General features: G+C 35.4%; 1 protein-coding gene across 1 annotated transcript; it reads left to right on the forward strand.

Annotated features, from left to right (window-relative positions):
* Positions 1-8,229: 8,229 nt before the first annotated feature.
* On the forward strand, positions 8,230-12,133 carry LOC127262435 (uncharacterized). The gene is made up of 7 exons (XM_051291112.1): positions 8,230-8,300; positions 9,392-9,522; positions 10,371-10,456; positions 10,588-10,631; positions 10,991-11,122; positions 11,272-11,432; positions 11,972-12,133. Exons 3-6 carry the CDS (start codon positions 10,411-10,413, stop codon positions 11,398-11,400), a joined length of 351 nt encoding a protein of 116 aa, XP_051147069.1. The 5' UTR covers positions 8,230-8,300; positions 9,392-9,522; positions 10,371-10,410; the 3' UTR covers positions 11,401-11,432; positions 11,972-12,133.
* The last annotated feature ends 7,536 nt before the right edge of the window (positions 12,134-19,669 follow it).

Raw genomic sequence — 19,669 nt, forward strand, 5'->3', positions numbered from 1 at the left:
AATATTTTAAAAATATATATATTTTTAAAATACTTGAACAAATCATAAAAATTTAAATTATTATTATTATCATTTAAAAATATTTAGCATAAATAATAATAATAATAAAAATGATAATATTATTAAATAGATAGCACTTATAATTAATTTATTGATATTATAAGACTTTAAATAATTATTTTTTAGTAAACAAATCCACCGGCCCATCTCAAAACTATAGGTAGCAATTTGGGCCACCCAATCCAGTTGTGAAATGTGTTTTAATTTTTTTTTTTTACAATTTTAAATTAATGTAATGATTTTCTTACTCAAATAGTGTATTTGGGAATTGAACGCGCAACCCCAAATTCAAAACAAATAAAAAAACACCGTTAAACCATATCTTAATTTTTGTCATTACATATTTATTTATTATATAAATATAAAAATATTAAAATTTATATATTAATTTTAATAAACCAAGCTGGGTCAGGCACAGTTTGACCTTCATGGTCTGGAATCGGCGCGGTTTATTTGCGTGCCGGCCAGGCACATCCCAAAAAATTTGGGCTTATTTGTTTAGGTCCAAGCATAATTTTTTTTGTGCCAGATTCGAATCGTATTTTCGGACTGTACCTATTTTTTACGGACTCTGCTCAAAATTCATCATGTTATACACATATATATTGTTGTTACACATTCAAGATCAATATGCCATATATATACAAGAAACACACGAGTTAAACCAAAGAAGTTAAAGAATTTTTTATTAAACGAAAGCAAATGCTCGGACTCAGGTTACCCAAACACAAACGATTTAAGCCTAACCCTTCCCTAACAAACAATATGATCAATACACTTTAAAGGAATGCTCGAAATCGTAAATTGAAACGAGGAACAGCTTCAGCACAGGCTGTTTATCAAAGAGCTCAGTCGAACTAGTCGAATCGCCGGACAGATCACCGGAGAATCCCAAGGAAGATCGCTGGAGTCGCCGTCGCGATTAGGGCTTTTAGGAGAGAAGAATCGCTGGAGTCGGGGACAGAGAAAATCTGAGAGTGTGAGTGAGAGTCTGTATGTATGTATCAAACCGGGCCCCCTCCCCTCTGCCCCTTTATATATAAGTCACAGAACCGGACCGGGTTCGGTTCAGCTGTGGACCGCCGGTTTCACAGAAGATCGGATCTGGTTCGGATTACTGGATCCGGGTTTCAGGTTGTGCGGGTTTGTGCATTACCGGCCTCACTTGTCATCGGCCAAAAATAACTCCACAATCTCCACCTTTTTGGGCATGGAGAAAGTGGCACATCATGGGTGTCATCACGGTCTGAGCAACGACAGCTTTCAATCTTTTAACCTGCGGACTTATCTACCAAAATTAGAATTCTCAAAACAACAAAAAAAAAAAAATTTCATTCCAACACCAAAAAAAAAACAAAAATAGTGCTGGAAAAAACAGATTTCAAAAAAATTAAATTACAGTTTTGAAAAACAAATTTTAATCAAAAGTATAAATATACACCGTTTTCTTACACAAGTTAAAATTTGAAAACGACAAAACTTTAGTCCCCATGTACGTAGGGTTATATTCGGTTGGAATTTTTTCAAGTTTCAAAAGCCCTTTTGACACAATATCACGTATAAAATGAAACCTAACATCTATATGTTTAGTTCGGTCATGAAAAACAGGGTTTTTACAAAGTTGGATCCCCGATTGACTATCTGAAAAAACAGTTACATCATATTTCAAATATCCAATTTCACTTAACAGACCTTTCAACCATAAAGTTTCTTTTTATGCTTCCGTTATAGCCACATATTCAGATTCGGTAGTAGAAAGAGCAACTATATGTTGTAGTTGAGATTTCCAACTAACACATGAACCACATAGTGTAAAAATATAAGATGTAGTTGACTTCCTAGAATCTCTATCATTAGCATAGTTGGAATCCACATACCCATTTAGTATAATCTCACTTATGTGTTTACCAAAAACTAAACCAACATCAATAGTACCAACCAAATACCTAAACACACATTTTAAAACATTCCAATGTTCCACACCCGGATTAGCCATATAGCGACTCAAACAACTAATGGCATATGCTAAATCGGGTCTAGTACACACCATTAGGTACATGATTGAGCATATGGCATTAGAGTAAGGAATATTTTTCATGTAAATCACATCACTTTCAGATTTTGGATATTGATCTTTAGTTAAAATGAAATTAGATGCTAAAGGGACTGTTGAGCATTTTGCATTACACATTGAAATTTTTTTCAGAATTTTCTTAACATAAGTGGATTGGTTAAGAAACAACATATTATCCATTCTATTCCTCACTATATTCATGCCAAGTATTACTTTTGCATCCCCTAAATGTTTCATATCAAATTTCTTGCTTAAACAATCTTTCACATGATTTATTGACTCCAAACAAGGACCCATCAACAACATATCATCAACATACAACAGCAAGAATATAGGATGTTTACATGCTATCTTAAAATAGAAGCAATGGTCAAAATTACTTCTAATGAATTCCATAGATCTTATGCATTCATCAAATTTTAAGTCCATTGCCTAAGGGACTGTTTTAATCCATAAAGTGGTTCCTTCAAAAGACAAACATGATTTGTTTTATTTTTATCAAGGTAACCTTCCGGTTGTTTCATGTATATTTTCTCAACTAAATCACCATGTAAAAATGTTGTTTTTACATCTAATTGTATCAATTCCCAATCAAAATAAGCAACCAAAGTAAGCATGCATCTTATAGTGGAATATTTAACAACCGGCGCAAATATCTCATTGTAATCTATACCTTCCTTTTGAGTATATCCCTTAGCAACTAATCTAGCTTTAAATCTAACTCCATTTTCATCTTGTTTGATTTTATACAACTATTTACATTCAATTACAAAATAGTTAGGCAATCTTTGCACCAAATTCCAGGTATTATTATCATTTAGAGATTTTATCTCTTCATTCATAGCCTTAACTCATTCATTTCTATGTTTTGAATTTATTGCCTCATAGTATGACTTTGGTTCATTCCCATCTAATGACTCAAATACATTATGAACAAATGAAGTAACATCAAAGTCATTTAATCTAGATGGAAGCCTAATGTTCCGTCTACTTCTATCCCTAGTTAGTTGATAATTCTCAAGATTATAAGGTTCAATATCAGCAAAATCAGAAACAGAAACTTCACTTAAGTTTCCAGGGCTGCTGCTTGGTCCAGATTCAGCATCTTCTGTGCTGTAATCTAGATCAGCACTGGAAGTCCCCGGCAGAGGAAAGGGCTGTAGGTGATGGCGCGTTCTGCTTCTTCTCTAGAGAGGAGCGCTGAAATCGGTTCATGCGCGGCAGCTGGTATAGATGGCTGTATCAAAAATAGTCACATTTGGAGCCAAATTCTCACTTAATTCAGCCTCTTCCTCGGCTGAATTAGAATGAGTTTGCTCCACCTCACTTTGAGTATTATTTGAGTTACTAATCGCTGAGTTTTCATCAATTACGGACTGATTTTCTTTCAAACAGGGCATTTCACTTTCATTAAATGCTACATCTCGACTAATAAATGTTTTAAAACCAGGTTTTGAATTTAACCACAACCTATATCCCTTTACTCATTCGGGATATCCTAGAAAGATACATTTCTCAGCCCTAGGCTCAAGTTTATCACTTAAAACACGTATAAACGCTAAACAGCCAAAAACTCTTAGATTGGACAAATCTATATGCATACCACTCCAAATAGACTCGGGACAAGCACCTTTTAAAAGTACTGAGGGAGATCAATTTATTAGGTAGGAGGCTGTTTTAACAGCCTCGCCCCAAAAACTCTTGGATAAACCCGAAGAAGCTAATAAGCTTTGAACTCTTTCTAATAAAGTTCGGTTCATCATTTCAGCAACCCCATTTTGTTGGGGGTTGTAAGGGGCTGTTTTATGTCTTCTTATTCCATTTTCAATGCAAAAATTATCAAACCAAGTATTGCAAAATTCCAAGCCATTATCAGTTCTTAAGCACTTAATCCTCTTTCCCGTTTGATTTTCAATTGCAATTTCCCAGTTTTTTAAGATCTCAAATACATCAGATTTCTGTTTCAGCAAAAAAACTCAAACCTTTCTTGAAAAATCATCAATTATTGAAAAAAAATATCTTCTCCCTCCATGTGTGGGTTCACTTGAAGGACCCCACACATCCGAGTGAAGATATTCCAAGCAATCTCTTGAAAAAATTCTGTTTTCAGTTGGTTTTTGAGGAAATGAAACTTTTTGGTGTTTTCCATAAATGTAATTTTCACAAAATGGTAAAGCTGAAAGTTTTTCAAGACCAAAATATCCAGATTTCTGTAAAATCTTTAACTCTCTATTACTTAAATGACCCAATCTTCTATGCTACAACACAGTGTTATCTTTTACAACATTAACACACAATTCAGATTTAATTTCAGGCACATCAGTCACCATATAGAGGTTATTCTTCAAAACAACCTTGAAAATAACTAAACAACCCTTTGTAATTTTCATAAAATTCATTCCCCATTTCCCCTCTAAGCCTAGAGAAGACAAACCAGCACATGAAAGCAAGTTGTTTGACAAATTTGGAACATGTCTCACATTGAAAGTTTCAACACATTTCCTGAACCAAATCTTAACACAACAGTCCCTATTCCCATGACTCCACTAACCCTATTATCAACCATTGTAACATTACAATTTGAAAGAGTTTTGTAATCACAAAAAAATTCCTTAAAAGGAGTCATATGATAGGTACAAGCCGAGTCTAATAACCACTCATTTTTGTTAAAATCTGTTATGTTTGAACAATCGGCTGTTACAACAAAACATCACCCATACATCCTTCATCATGTAATATCAAGTTTGCTTGCTCATTCAAAGTAGTATTTATAGGGGCTGTTCCTATGTTAACATTGTTATTATTAGTTGCATTGTTTCTACCTTTCTTAGGGCAGTTCCTAATGAAATGTGAGGGATCCCCACAATTAAAACACCTCCTAATGAACTTAGAGGGTGTTTCAGACCTATTTCTAGACTTACTTCTAGGTTTCTTCTTATATTGACTATTATATGAGCTATTTCCATGCTTATTAGTATTTGAATAAGAACCATTCTTGTTATCCCTAAAAGGAAATCTACCCCTAACATGCATGACTTCACCATGTGATTGTTTGTTAGATTTATTAAGTGGCAAGTCTACTTCCTTACTTTTTAGACCATTTATAACCACATTAAGTGTAATTTCATCCCTACCATATTTTATTACTGATTTTACATCTGAATATGCACTAGGAATGGCATTTAACAAGACAATAGAGTTGTAATTATCTATTTTTTTATCCCTTGTTAGTTTAATATCTTGAATTAATTTGGTAAAAACATCTAAATTTTCATCTATTGACTTTGAAAGGTCTAATTTGTAACTAAAAAACTTTTCTAAAAGATGTTTTCTATTTGGAAGAGAATTTTAAGTATACATTTCATTTAACTTGTCCCACAAGTCCTTGGCTGATTCATAAGACCCTAGTTTTCTTATTACAGAATCAGCTAAGTTCAAGATAATACAAGATGATGCAAGTTCATCAAGCTCATTCCTCTTTGCAGTAGGAATTTCGGCTGCTGGATCAACTTCCACAGCTTTTATTAATCTTTGGGTTACAAGAACACTTCTCATTTTTTGTTTTCAAATAAAAAAATCAATTTTTCCATCAAATGGTTGTATATTAAAATAGGTTTGACCTGCCATTTTACAGATTTTAGAAAATATTTCACTGTATTTTCAAAAACAGTCCAGTTTCACACAAAATTGAATTTTTTAAAAACGACCAGCTTCTGGTTTTTGCTTAGCTAAACTAGAATTTGCAAAACAACCTCAATTTTGACCTATTAATATCAACCAATCCTTGAGTTAGTTTCTTTTGAAAACCAACTTTTAGGGTAGTTAATATTACTAACTAAAAAACAGTTATTAAACTGATTCACAACAAGACTAGGCAACTAACCACTCAACAACCACAACAAATCACTTAACAAACAACTAAGCAACTAACAGCCAACAAAAATTCACTCAAACAGTCAACTAAAACCTCAAAATAGTCAATTAAACTCTCAAACGGCCAATTTTAAAAACAAGCACAGCACAACACTCAAATAGCACATTAAAAGCTTGTATTGAAATGCAATTTTACCCACTCCTTGCTCCGCAACAGTTCTTTGCCGTTCTTTTCGTAATCCAGGCCACTTTACCTAACAAAACTTGTTCACTGCGCACTTAATACACAAATTAGTAAAGTTTGGATGGTTTAGCTAAAAGAAAACCATACAAATCAACCAATATCGGGGTGATTTCAAGTCTTAATCTCCTACAAGGCTAACTAAAGCCTTTTCAAGGAGAAATCAAACTTTTCAAGGGTGTTTAACACCACTTCACAAACAAGTTTTCAATCCAGTAATGTTCTCTAACTAGATTTCGCACAGCCTTGAATCTATTTACAAAAAACCTTCTGGTTTTTACAATGAGAACAAGTTGTTCACCATAAATCTCGCTTTTCAACTTTCCAGTAAACTCAAAATGACATATAGGCTCTGATACCACTTGTTGTTACACATTCAAGATCAATATGCCATATATATACAAGAAACACACGAATTAAACCAAAGAACTTAAAGAATCTTTTATTAAACGAAAGCAAATGCTCGGACTCAGGTTACCCAATCTAAAATCGATCCTAACACCCACTGTAATGCACAATAACAACCCAAATACAACCAAAATCCACGGAAACGCAACAAACATGCGAACCAGACCACGATCTAACGAAAACACAAATGATTTAAGCCTAACCCTTCCCTAACAGACAATATATTCAATACACTGTAAAGAAATGCTCGAAATCGTAAATCAAACCGAGGAACAGCCTCAGCACAGGCTGTTTATCAAAGAGCTCAGTCGAACCAGTCAAATCGCCGGACAGATCACCGGAGAAACCCAAGGAAGATCGCTGGAGTCGCCGTCGCAATTAGGGCTTTTAGGAGAGAAGAATCGCTGGAGTCGGGGAGAGAGAAAATCTGAGAGTGTGAGTGAGAGTCTGTATGTATGTATCAAACCGGGCCCCCTCTCCTCTGCCCCTTTATATATAAGTCAGAGAACAGGACCGGGTTCGGTTCAGCTGTGGACCGCTTGTTTCACAGAAGACCGGATTTGGTTCGGGTTACTGGATCCGGGTTTCGGGTTGTGCGGGTTTGTGCATTACCGGCCTCACTTGTCATCGGCCAAAAATAACTCCACATATATATTTTTAGTTAGGTTAAATTCAGTTTTAGTAACTAGGTTATTTTTCAGCCGTTAGATAGCATTAACTCATTCCGCGTTTTCTAATTGAACATAGCATATTGGCATATTCGTTGAGATCGACCTTGATAATCACCAATCAAAGATGTATTTTTTATTTTGATGAGATTTTCAGAGTTACTATACGAACATGCATGATACTTATTTTTATTTCTATACATATATCATTTATATATATATATTCTACCTTAAATATATTTGAAAATCTCCTACAAGATTTCGTTCAAAGGTTTAATCTCCAAAATCAGATATTTGCATAATTTCGTTACTATTTTTTTGGATACTAGATCTGGTATCAATTGTGTAAGAATCTCGTATTTCATGACAGAACTAAACATGTTGATGTACATTTTCACTTCATTAAAGCTATAATGGCTAAGGAATTAATAAAATTGGAGAAACTTCCTTCCCAATTTAATCCTCATAATATTGGAACAAGAGTATTATCTTCTAATAAATTCGAGTCATTCAGGAAGGCTATATATTGTTATACATATGAGTAACATGTACGACTAATTTTATGTGTAGTTGCAGGTTTAAATCATGAATGCAATTTTTAAAATTTCTTTGTTGACAATTTTGTTGTATTTACACAGGAATTTAATTTAATTTTTGGCAATGAAGACCCTAAACACTTGTATGAACAAAAACTAGGTGGAGGATTGTTAATTTTGACATGTGATATTTGAGGAGCAAATTGATCCAAAGGCCAAGTAAGAACCAAGCCAATTTTCTAAGGCCCACGGATCCACTTTCGAGATTAATCCACATCTGTCCGATGGAGGGTTTTTTTGTTACCTATTCATTCCGACCTAATATATATATATATGTTGTATATGCGCAGCCATTACTCATTCATATCTTCCCTATCATCTTTCATTCTCTCTCAATGGTTATTCTTTCATTTTTCTTACTCTCTAATCCTCTCTCTAAGGTAAGTCCTCTTAGTTCCTAGCTGTGTATTTTGTGAAGTTTAAGAACCGGTGATCTTGTTTCCAGTGACACAGAGACTGATTATGTCTTCTTCTTCCCTTTGTTTGATTGATTTTGTGAGTGGTGTGTTCTTGTTTACGGTAAGTCAAATAAATCTAGGGTTTGTCTTCAAAAGTAGATCGACAGTTGCAAGAGGATAGGAACTAGTGAGTTGTTTGGTCGCATCTTTGGGTATTGGTTCTTGTCATCTATTGTTTGAATCGTTTGTATGTTGGTGTAGTAGGGGCTGAACCACTATACACTTTGTTAACTCTAAGTGGTTTTGATTTTTAATGAAAACTTACTTTACTATTTTACATTACATTATTTTTTATTCGATTTCTTGTGGTTTTCATAGTTAAAATCTATTTTCAGTTCATATTGTCATTACAATAACTTTTCAGTCTTCAAAGGTTTAATTTTTCGGATTGAACTATGGCGCACATAAAGAAATAAAATCTTATCTCCAGAAAGGATTCTGAGGCAATGGCGCCGGCTGCATACTCCAACCCAACAACTGTGGCTGGGTCGACCTGCCAGCATGCTAGGAAACTTTGGCTCGACCCCTTAGGAAATATTATTAAATGTGAAACATAAGATCTAATCTTCCAAAGATTTTTATTATGTCTTTGCATTTTGGAAATTGTGATAAGAAGATTCAAACATCATATTCTCAATTAAAACAAAGGAGAGGTTAAATATTTCAACATACTAATAATTTCTCTTATGCAAACTCTTGACAATTGCATGAGTATTAAATGTTTTAGTCAGTTTTGTATGATTTTACTTGCATCGTAAAAAGTTATACGTGTACCATCTAATGATATGTCGGGCGTCGTCAAGGTTTAGATCATTGAACATGTCATTAATCGCTATGTTCGTAATATAGTATGTTTATAAAAATGAACTACATTGAATATTATGTTGACGATGATTAATCTCTATCATATATTTTGCCTTTCCATAGCCATTCCATTATACTTTTTTTACCTTAGTGATAGCTCCTATCACTTCCACTTGTAATGTGCTGAACTTATTGGCATTCTTTTCAAGGTATACTAAGAAAAATTAGAGATGCTACGACAACAGAACTTGGGGTTGTTTCTATGAAAGAAACCAGTTGGACCTTATCATGGGCCACAATCTGTCTTCATGTGCAATATTGCGAACCCACAATATACAAGGTTTCTTAATTTACTGACATCTATATTGATTTTCCATTCTTTTTTGATTGGAGGTTACCTTTTGGTTTGTCTACATGTGTATTATTTATCTATTGCCTTGTTTATAATTATTTATTTATCGTGCATGGTCTATTTGAAATTGTTTCAATAGTCTGGACATGTTACTATATCCATTATCATTATTGTAAATTTATAGGTGTACAAGATGAACATTGAATGTCTCACAAATCTATATTGTCTTTATACAAATCTACACCAATCATTTATCAAAAATGTTAGAGTGCGTGTATATATTCTACTCTCTCTACAAATTTTAATCATTCGCTTATCAAATGTGAGAGTGTGTGCCTATATATATATAATTACACAAACATTCTCCATCAATAAAATTTAATATCTCATGATATTATGCATCCAAAAGAAGATGAGAAAAACAAGCATTACCTCTATCTAACATTTACTTCTATAATGTTCACTCTCACTACTTGAAACAGGTTTTGTATTTCTACAACAGTTTTTTCCTCTGCGTTATTGTCCCTGTTTTTACAAAGCTTCTCTTATCTGTTTTTTTTTTTTCAATACCCACCCTACTTGTCTTAGACATTCTCTCAAACACAGGAAAGAGCTCCAAATACTCAATTAAACACTTGCAAGATGGTTGTAGCACAAAAAAAAAAACAAAACAAAACATTGAAGGGTTTAAGGATGACAATGACAAAAAAAAATAAATAAATTTGTAGAGTTGTTCTATCTAAGTTTGTGATCATCTGAGCTTTCTACTCGTTGTCAGATTTGATTGTCCATTTCGGTATAGCAATTTTTTTATTTTTTATTTTTATTTTACACAGATTAGTTTCGAAATCGAAGGTTTAATTTTCTTGTTGAACGATGGCACGCACAAAGACAACTCACAGAGAGAGGACTGTGGCGCCAGGTTAGATTATTGAATGTAAAGCTTAAGATCTAATCTTCCAGAGATTTTTATTATGGCTTTGCGTTTTTAACATTGTTATCTAAGTATATGAATTTGATCTAACCTTAAACACTCTTGACAAATTTTTCTAGGAGGATCTATCGAACAGCATATCCTTACGGTCAACAAAGCGGAGGTAAATATTTTAACATACTGATAATTTCTCTTATGCAAACTCTTGACAATTGCATGTGTATTAACTGTTTTAATCTGTCTTGTATGACTTACTTGCATCATAAACATTTATATGTGTGCTATATAATGGTATGCCACGTGTCGTCAATGAGTAGATCATTGCACTTATCATTAATCAGTATGCTTGTAATTAAATATGTAGTTAAATACATGAAGTGCATTGATTATTTAGGTTGACGATGACTAATCTCCGTCATACATTTGTCTCTTCATAGCCGTTAAACTATGCTTTCTTTACCTTGATGAGAGCTCCTATCCTTCCACTTTTACTGTACTAAACTTCTAGGCATATTTTTTCAGGATATATTCATAAACGTAATGGAAGTTGCGACGATAGAACCAGGGGTTGTTTTCGTAAATGCAACCGGTGGGATCTTGTCACTCGCCACAATCTGCCATTATGGGCAAGGATGGGAACACTCAATATATGAGGTTTCTTAATTTACTGACATCTATATTGTTTTTTCATTCTTGTTTGATTGGGGTTAACCTTAAATTTGTTTACTTATATTTTTATCAGATTTTTTGTTATTTATTCATCTATTTAATTCCTTTTAGTATGATTATATATTTTTTTGTAGGGTCAGTTAGAACTTGTTTCAATGGTTGGTACAATTGCTCCATTTAAGGATGGGGTTCTTAGTGGCAAAAAGGGTAGGATGAATATCACGTCACTTTGTCCTGATGGGGAGCACTCAGTGGTAAAGTAGAAGGTCCAACGATTGCTGCAAGCGCTGTACAGGTTAGCTCTTTTCTTGAAAGATGGTCTTGCATTTGAATCACTAAATTTGTTACAAAATTATTTGTGTGTTTGGTTGAAATATCTTTGTTGTCTTATACTATTTATGAAATTTGTTCTTCCATAAAATGTTAAATCAAACACTTATTCTTTTATATTATACTAAAATTTTAATTTCAAATTTAAAAATATCATATCTATACTTATTTATATCACATAATATAATTATATCAATTCAATTTTTTTTACTATACAAAACTCAAACCCCAACGAACTAAAATGGCGAAGTTTTGCAGAAGATGATGTGATTTTCTCTTTAGTGACTAATGTTGCTATGTAAATAATGTCTATACATCTAATACAATTAGAAGAGTTCTTATCCATTAGTGTGTCAAGGGAATAATCTGATTTAAAAAAAAAAAAAAATCATTCGTCAAGTGTGCCGGTTATTGTGGCGGGAGTTTGTTTATCACGGTATGTGATCATGGTGTATCCCTTTCTTATGTCTCATGTGAATGTTCTGTTCTTTCCTTCAATTGCAGATCAAACTTTCTTGCTCGTCCCAGGATGAACTACAATGGAGGGAAAATTTAGCACTTTGATAACTTGTTGTAAATTGAGAGTGTTGTAGTTGTGTTGATGTAAACTTAATGTTCTCTTGATATTTATTCTGGAGGACGTTATTTATTCTGAGGACATTGTTGTTTGTTGTATATGATGCTCATGTTCTAAAATGTTAACTTTATACTTTTCTCTGCTTTACAATTTCTTGATCTTTGTCTTAAATGTTTGTAAAGATATTGTATTTGATTTTCAATCTAATACAACACATTTTTGTTGTTTGTTCTACATCAACTTGCATTATCTTTTGCTAATGATACGCCACTAGTATGTTGCATTGACATACCTGGGAATCTACCAATTATCCTCGACAAGGAATTTTATAGGAAAATTTTATTTTTGCCATTTATTTAAAAGTTATTAAAAGTTTGATTTAATGCTAGCATTTTATATTGTATAATAAATATTAATGAATTATAATTAGTAAGTTGCTAAATTGCCAAATTGTTGACACGGTTGGCTCAGTGTCGCCTAAGCAATATGATGTTCACCTTTTTTCGTTCTACTGGAGACAGCTAAAGTGTTGATGATGATTGTGCAGATTGTATATAGATGTATGAACAAAAACTAAGTGGAGGATTGTTAAGTTTGACATGTGATATTTGAGCCGCAAATTGATCCAAAGGCCAAGTAAGAACCAAGCCAATTTTCTAAGGCCCATGGATCCACTTTTCGAGATAATCCACATCCGTCCGATGGAGGGTTTTTTGTTACCTATTGATTCCGACCTTATATATATATGTTGTATATTCGCAGCCATTACTCATTCATATCTTCTCTATCATCTTTCATTCTCTCTCAATGGTTATTCTTTCATTTTTCTTACTCTCTAATCCTCTCTCTAAGGTAAGTCCTCTCAGTTCCAAGCTGTGTATTTTATGAAGTTTGAGAACCGGTGATCTTGTTTCCGGTGACGCTGAGACTGATTATATCTTATTCATCCCTTTGTTTGATTGATTTTTTGAGTGGTGTGTTCTTGTTTATGGTAAGTCAAATAAATCTAGGGTTTGTCTTCAAAAGTAGACTGATAGTTGCGAGAGGATAGGGACTATTGAGCTGTTTGGTCGCATCTTTGGGTGTTGGTTCTTGTCATCTATTGTTTGAATCGTGTGTACGTTGGTGTACTAGGGGCTGAACCACTATATATTACATTTTTCTTTTTAGTGTGTGAAAGAGGAGAAGAAATATATAAATAAATAAATAGTAATTGGCCTTGTCCCACATGGGAAGAACAAACAAACCACGACCTTCTTATAAGCATTTATTCCCATTTATTGTTCAATTGGGATTAGATTCAATAAGATAATGGCTTGGGCTTGGGCTTAGGCTTTGACTTGGGCTTGGAATTGGGTATATATATAGAGAGAGAAAGAATCAAGATTGGGCCTTGAGCCTTTGGGCCGTGGGAGCTCGTGGGCTGGGCCCAATAAGAAAAGTTCCAATTATTTTAAATTTTATTTTATGTGATTAATTAATTTTGACTGTTTCAAATTTTAATCGGAAAAATAAAAAAAATGTTACTATATATATTGGATTGTGTTGAGGTGTTTACGGTTTTAGTGGCCACGTGATTTAATCTTCTTCTTCTTAAATTAAAGAACACAGCCAACAAAAACCTGAACGTGAATCAAAATTCTGCTCTCAATTATATTTTTTTTCCTTTCATATTAATTTCTCCTCCAAAAACTTCTATCGTTTCTTGGTTCGGTTCGTTATGGGATTTTAAATCCCTAACCGATTCATTTTATCCCGGGAAGCAATCGGTGGCGGGCCGAATTTGCTTCAAGTAGATTGCGTGCAACACGAAATTCGAATCTTCCTAATCAGATATGTTATCTGATTTCAAGTTGAAGCATCTCAATTTTCAATATTGCATATTTACTAAATATTTGAAGCATATTCCCGTCATGTGGAAATCTAAGATGGGTGACGAAATTTCCCATATCCACAATCAAATCGCGGCTGCCCAGATTGTACCTGAAGATGAAGCGATGATTGACACGATGAATGATCCTGACAGAAATCTAAATGATCTGAATGATGATGTTCAGAATGGTGCTGACGGAGACAAGAATGAGGAGGTGAATCCCAGCGAGTCTCACACTCCCGCTCCTATTGTTCCGTTATCTCAACCACCCCGCACAACAAGTGAAGCCGCTGAAATCGCTGCTGCTAGGCGTGAAGCGCGCGAGGCGGCCAGGAGGGCTGTTGCGGAAAAGGCTGCGAAGACAGCATACGAACAGGCCTTCAAGGCCCGATGGAGGGGGCGCAGCCTGCTGCTGCGACCTCCAACCAGCTTGTTGCTGGAATGCAGAAACGGCATCCTGTTGATGCCCGACTGAAACAGCCTGCTATTGTTATGCCTCATCCACAGCGTATGGCTGTAGGACTTGCCCAGAGTCTCGTTGTGTCTGTCGGACAACAACGAGACGATTTGGAGGGTATACAGCTCGTTGCTGTTACGGACCATGCAATGCAGCCTGTTGCTATAACTTTCAGGCAGCCTATTCCTGCGGCAGCCGATACGCCAGAGAAATTCGACCGGCAGAATTTTAAAACATGGCAACAAAAGATGTTGTTTTATCTGACCACGCTAAATCTTGCAGATTGATTGACGGAGGATGCACCTGTTGTGCCTGAAGGATCCTCGGAAAAACAAAAAACACAAATTCTGAAAGTCGGAACTGTTCAGACTTTATGTGCAAAAATTATGTACTGAACGGCCTAAGCGACTCCTTGTGCGGTTTCTACCGGCATGCATTAACGACTAAGCAACTGTGGGAGACGCTGGAGAAAAAGTACATAACTGAGGATGCTGATGCAAAAATATTTACCGTCGGTCGGTTCTGGATTTCAAAATGGTCAAGGAAAAAGCGTTACGAAACAGCTTGATGCGTTTCAGCTGATTTTGCATAAGATCCAGGCCGAGGGAATGGAGTTGAGTGAAGCTTTCCAAGTGGCGATGATAATTGAAAAATTACACCTAGCTGAGGTGATTTCAAAATTTACTTGAAACACAAACGAAAGGAAATAGATATGGCGAGACTGATTAATCGTCTCCAAACTGAAGAGGAGCATAGATCGAACCTGGCAAGCAGGGGACATCTGATACTCGGCAGCAAGGCCAATGTAGTCGAGCACAAAGGCCAAGGCTCTCGTTTCTGGACAGCTCCGAGGAACAATGAGCAACCAGGAAAGAACTGGAAGCTAACGGACAAGGGAAAAGAGAAGTTGAAGCCATCTGGCGGCGTTGGAAAGGAAAAGAGTACCTTCAAAGGCACATGTTTTAATTTCGGAAAGGTCGGACACCGTTTGATAGATTGCAAGGCGCCGAAAAGAAAGAAAGAGACGAATCAGGCACACGTCGTTACTAAAGATGAAGAGTCACTCGACCTGACATGTGTTGTCTCTGAAGAAGATCTGGTGGGATCAAACAAGAAACAATGGTGGCTAGACACGGGAGCAACTCGCCATATCTGCATGGACAAGAATCAGTTCTCCTTATTCGAGCGTGTCGAAGGAGAAACGATGTACATGCGGAATGTTGCTCCTGCAGAAGTCAAGGGAAGAGGAAAGGTGCTACTGAAGATGACATCTGGAAGAGTCGTGACGCTGGCTAATGTCCTCTACATACCAGCGATGAAAAGAACCTAGTCTCGGGACACTCCTAATGAAACACGACTTTAATATTAATATGAATGGTGATAATTTTGCTTTGCGTAAATCATGAGTGTATGTGGGTAAAGGATATGGAGAGGGTGGACTTTTGAAATGTTGTATTATGACATTTATTGAAAATAATAATAATAATAAGTTTGTTGCTTATATTGTTTAGTCCTCTACTTTGTGACATAGTCGATTGGGTTATGTTAATTATGATTCAATTCGTCAATTAATTAACATGAACCACATTCCGAAATTCAAATTAAATAAACACAAATGTGAAATTTGTGTGGAAGCAAAACAAAACTCGATCGTCTTTCCAAACTATTTATCGTGAAACTAAACCACTCGAATTGATTCACAGTGATGTATGTGATCCAAAAATTGTACAAACGTGTGGTGGTAATAAATACTTTATCACATTTTTATTGACGATTGTACAAAATATTGTTATGTTTACTTGCTTAAGAGCAAAGACGAGGCATTAAGTAAATTCGTTTTGTACAAAAATGAAGTGGAAAACCAACTTAACAAAAAAATTAAAGGAATTCGAAGTGACAGAGGTGGAGAATATGAAACTCTGATCGATGATTTTTGTGCACAAAATGGAATAATTCACGAAGTAACTCCACCTTACTCACCTCAATCAAACGGCGTTGCGGAACGCAAAAATCGCACATTAAAAGAAATGATGAATGCGATGTTGTTAAGTTGTGGACTACCCCAAAACCTATGGGGGGAGACAATTTTAAGCAGTAATTATCTGTTTAACTTAATACCTCGGAAAAAGATAGAGAAGACCCTTTATGAGCTTTGGAAAGGTCGAAAACCATCTTACAAACATTTTCGAGTGTGGAGGTGTGTAGCTAAGGTAGTGGTGCCACCTCCCAAATGTGTGAGAATCGGTCCCAAGACAGTGGACTGCATTTTCATCGGGATATGGACATAACAATACTGCCTATCGATTCTTGGTATTGGATTCAAAACTCTCAGATATCCCAAAAAAATACGATAATGGAATCAAAGAGTGTATCATTCTTTGAAAATGTTTTCCCTGGAAAGGCAGGTGTTGAACCTAGTTCGGTCAATCGAGAACACGAAACTGAGGACCAAGACCAAGATTGAATGGAAATATTTGAATCTGAATCTGAACCAGGTCAGGAACCTGAACTCAGAAGAAGCAAATGAGCATGAATTGAAAAGTTGTCTGGAAATGAATATTTCACCTATCTCCTTAAAAACGAGTCTCAAACATATACTGATGCTATGAAGTGTGCTGAAGCGCCTCTCTGGAAAGAAGCTGTAAAAAGTGAAATTGATTCTATTTTTCAAAATCACACTTGGGAACTTGTGGATCTCCCATCTGCTTCGAAACCTCTTGGATCAAAGGCTATAGGCAACTAGAAGGCTAGATTACTTTGACACATATTCTCCTGTCACGAGAATAACATCCATTAGGATGATCCTTACGATAGCTGCTTTGCAGAATATCGAGATGCATCAAATGGATGTGAAAACGGCATTCTTAAATGAAGATCTTGATGAAGAGATCTACATGGAACAACCGGAAGGCCTCTCAGTTTTACGAAAGGAAAATAAATTCTGTAGACTTGTGAAATCACTATATGGACTTAAACAAGCTCCAAAGAAATAGAGTGAAAAATTTGATCATACCATGATGGATAGTGGTTTCAAAATCAATGAATGTAACAAATGTATATACGTAAAGACCACTGAGTCAGGTTACGTGATAATATGCCTTTACGTAGACGATATACTTATCATTGGTAGCAACAAATATATCGTTAAGTTTACCAAAGACGTGCTAAATTCTAGATTTGACATGAAGGATATGGGTCTCGCTGATGTGACCTTAGGAATTAAGATCAACATAAACGCAAATGGTCTAATTTTGAGTCAAACTCATTATGTAGACACAATCCTCAAAAAATTCAGTAAGGATGATGCAGGAATAGCGAGAACTCCGCTTGAAAAAAGTATCCATTTATCCAAAAATCGTGAAGATGGTGCATCCCAAATCGAATACGCTCGGATAATTGAAAACTTAATGTACCTAATGAGCTGCACTAGACCCGACATAGCTTATGCTATAAGCAAGCTGAGTACGTATACAAGTAATCCTAGTCGTGAGCATTGGAAAGCTGAGTGTACTTACGGTACACTCGAGATTACGGGCTGCACTACAACAGACGTCCAGCTGTAGTAGAAGTCTACTCAGACACCAATTGGATATCTGACACACTTAATTCGAGATCAACTAGTGGATATGTGTTCACACTAGCTGGTGCAGCAATCTCTTGGAAATCCTCAAAACAAAGAATTATTGCCAAATCCACAATGGAATCTGAGTTCATTGCTTTGGACAAAGCTGGAGAAGAGACAAAATGAATTTGCCACTTCCTTGAGGACATTCCATAATGGAAAGAGTCGACATATTAGATAGTAAATCTTCTATTGGCAGAGCAGAAAGTACAATGTACAATGGAAAGAGTCGACATATTCACCGTTGACACAAATCCATAAGACAAGTGATCACAACTAAGGTTATTACGATAAACCATGTTGCGTCAAAAGATAACCTAGTGGATCCGCTAACCAAAGGGTTAAATCGTGATGCAGTGTACAAATTGACTAGCGGAATGGGGAGTAAGCCTGCTGAAATATAAGTCTTATAAAGGAAAACCCAACCTCAAATGATTGGAGATCCCAAGAACTAGATTCAATGGGACAACCTGCCTATAAAACTTATGTTCATCACTGTGGGGGCTAATAGCCTCAACCAATTCCTATCAACGAACAGTGACAGAGTAGAGAAGGAAGCAAATAAGTGCTTTAATGGTTACTAAGTGAGTATTGTATTACTTGGATACTTAGAAATATCACCTATGTAAGAGAGAAGTGAGGCCGCTTCAAAAGAGAACTGCCCAGGCTAAGTTCTTTAGAAACTCTTGCAGAACCAGGATGGGTTCCGTAGCCAAAATGGACCAAATAATGAGAACCAAACTAGAAATGTGGATTCTGTGTCGGTTTGTAGTTCATTTACTAAGAAATTGAACAGTTCAAGGATAACGTATCCACTGGACAATTGGTAAACCTATGTGTTGCTCAAGGAAAGTTCAAAGGGAAACCTACTTATCCTATGCAGAACTCGCTCTTCTTTCATCGACTAAACGTCATTTTCTCTTTCACGTGGGGGATTGTTCGTGTGTGAAAGAGGAGAAGAAAGATATAAATAAATAAATAAAAATTGGCCTTGTCCCGCATGGGAAGAACAAACAAACCACCACCTCCTTATAAGCATTTATTCCCATTTATTGTTCAATTGGGAATGGATTAGATGAGATAATGTCTTGGGCTTTGGCTTGGGCTTTGACTTGGGCTTGGAATTGGGTATGTCAAGATTGGACCTTGGCCGTGGGAGCTCGTGGGCTGGGCCCAATAAGAAAAATTCCAATTCTTTTAAATTTAATTTTATCTGATTAATTAATTTTGATTGTTTCAAATTTTAATCGGAAAAATAAAAAAATATTACAATAAATATTGGAACGTGTTGAGGTGGTTACCGTTTTAGTGGACACGTGATTTAATCTTCTTCTTCTTAAATTAAAGAACACAGCCAACAAAAACTTGAACATAAATACAAAATCTGCTCTCGACTCTCTGTTTTTCCTTTCTAATTAATTTCTCCTCTAAAAACTTCTTGTTTCTTGGTTCAGTTCGTTCTGGGATTGTAAATCCATAATCGATTCGTTTTATCCTAGGAAGCAATCGGTGGCAGGCCGAATTTTCTTTAAGGAGATCGCGTGCAACGCAAAACTCTAATCTTCTTAATCAAATCTGTTATTTGATTTTGAATTGAAGCATCTCAATTTTCAATATTACATATTTAGTAACAGAAACTTCCTTCCCAATTAATCCTCATAATATTTGAACAA

Source organism: Andrographis paniculata, unplaced genomic scaffold (assembly GCF_009805555.1).
Source record: "Andrographis paniculata isolate CXL003 unplaced genomic scaffold, ASM980555v1 Contig65END, whole genome shotgun sequence".
NCBI classification, from domain to species: domain Eukaryota; kingdom Viridiplantae; phylum Streptophyta; class Magnoliopsida; order Lamiales; family Acanthaceae; genus Andrographis; species Andrographis paniculata.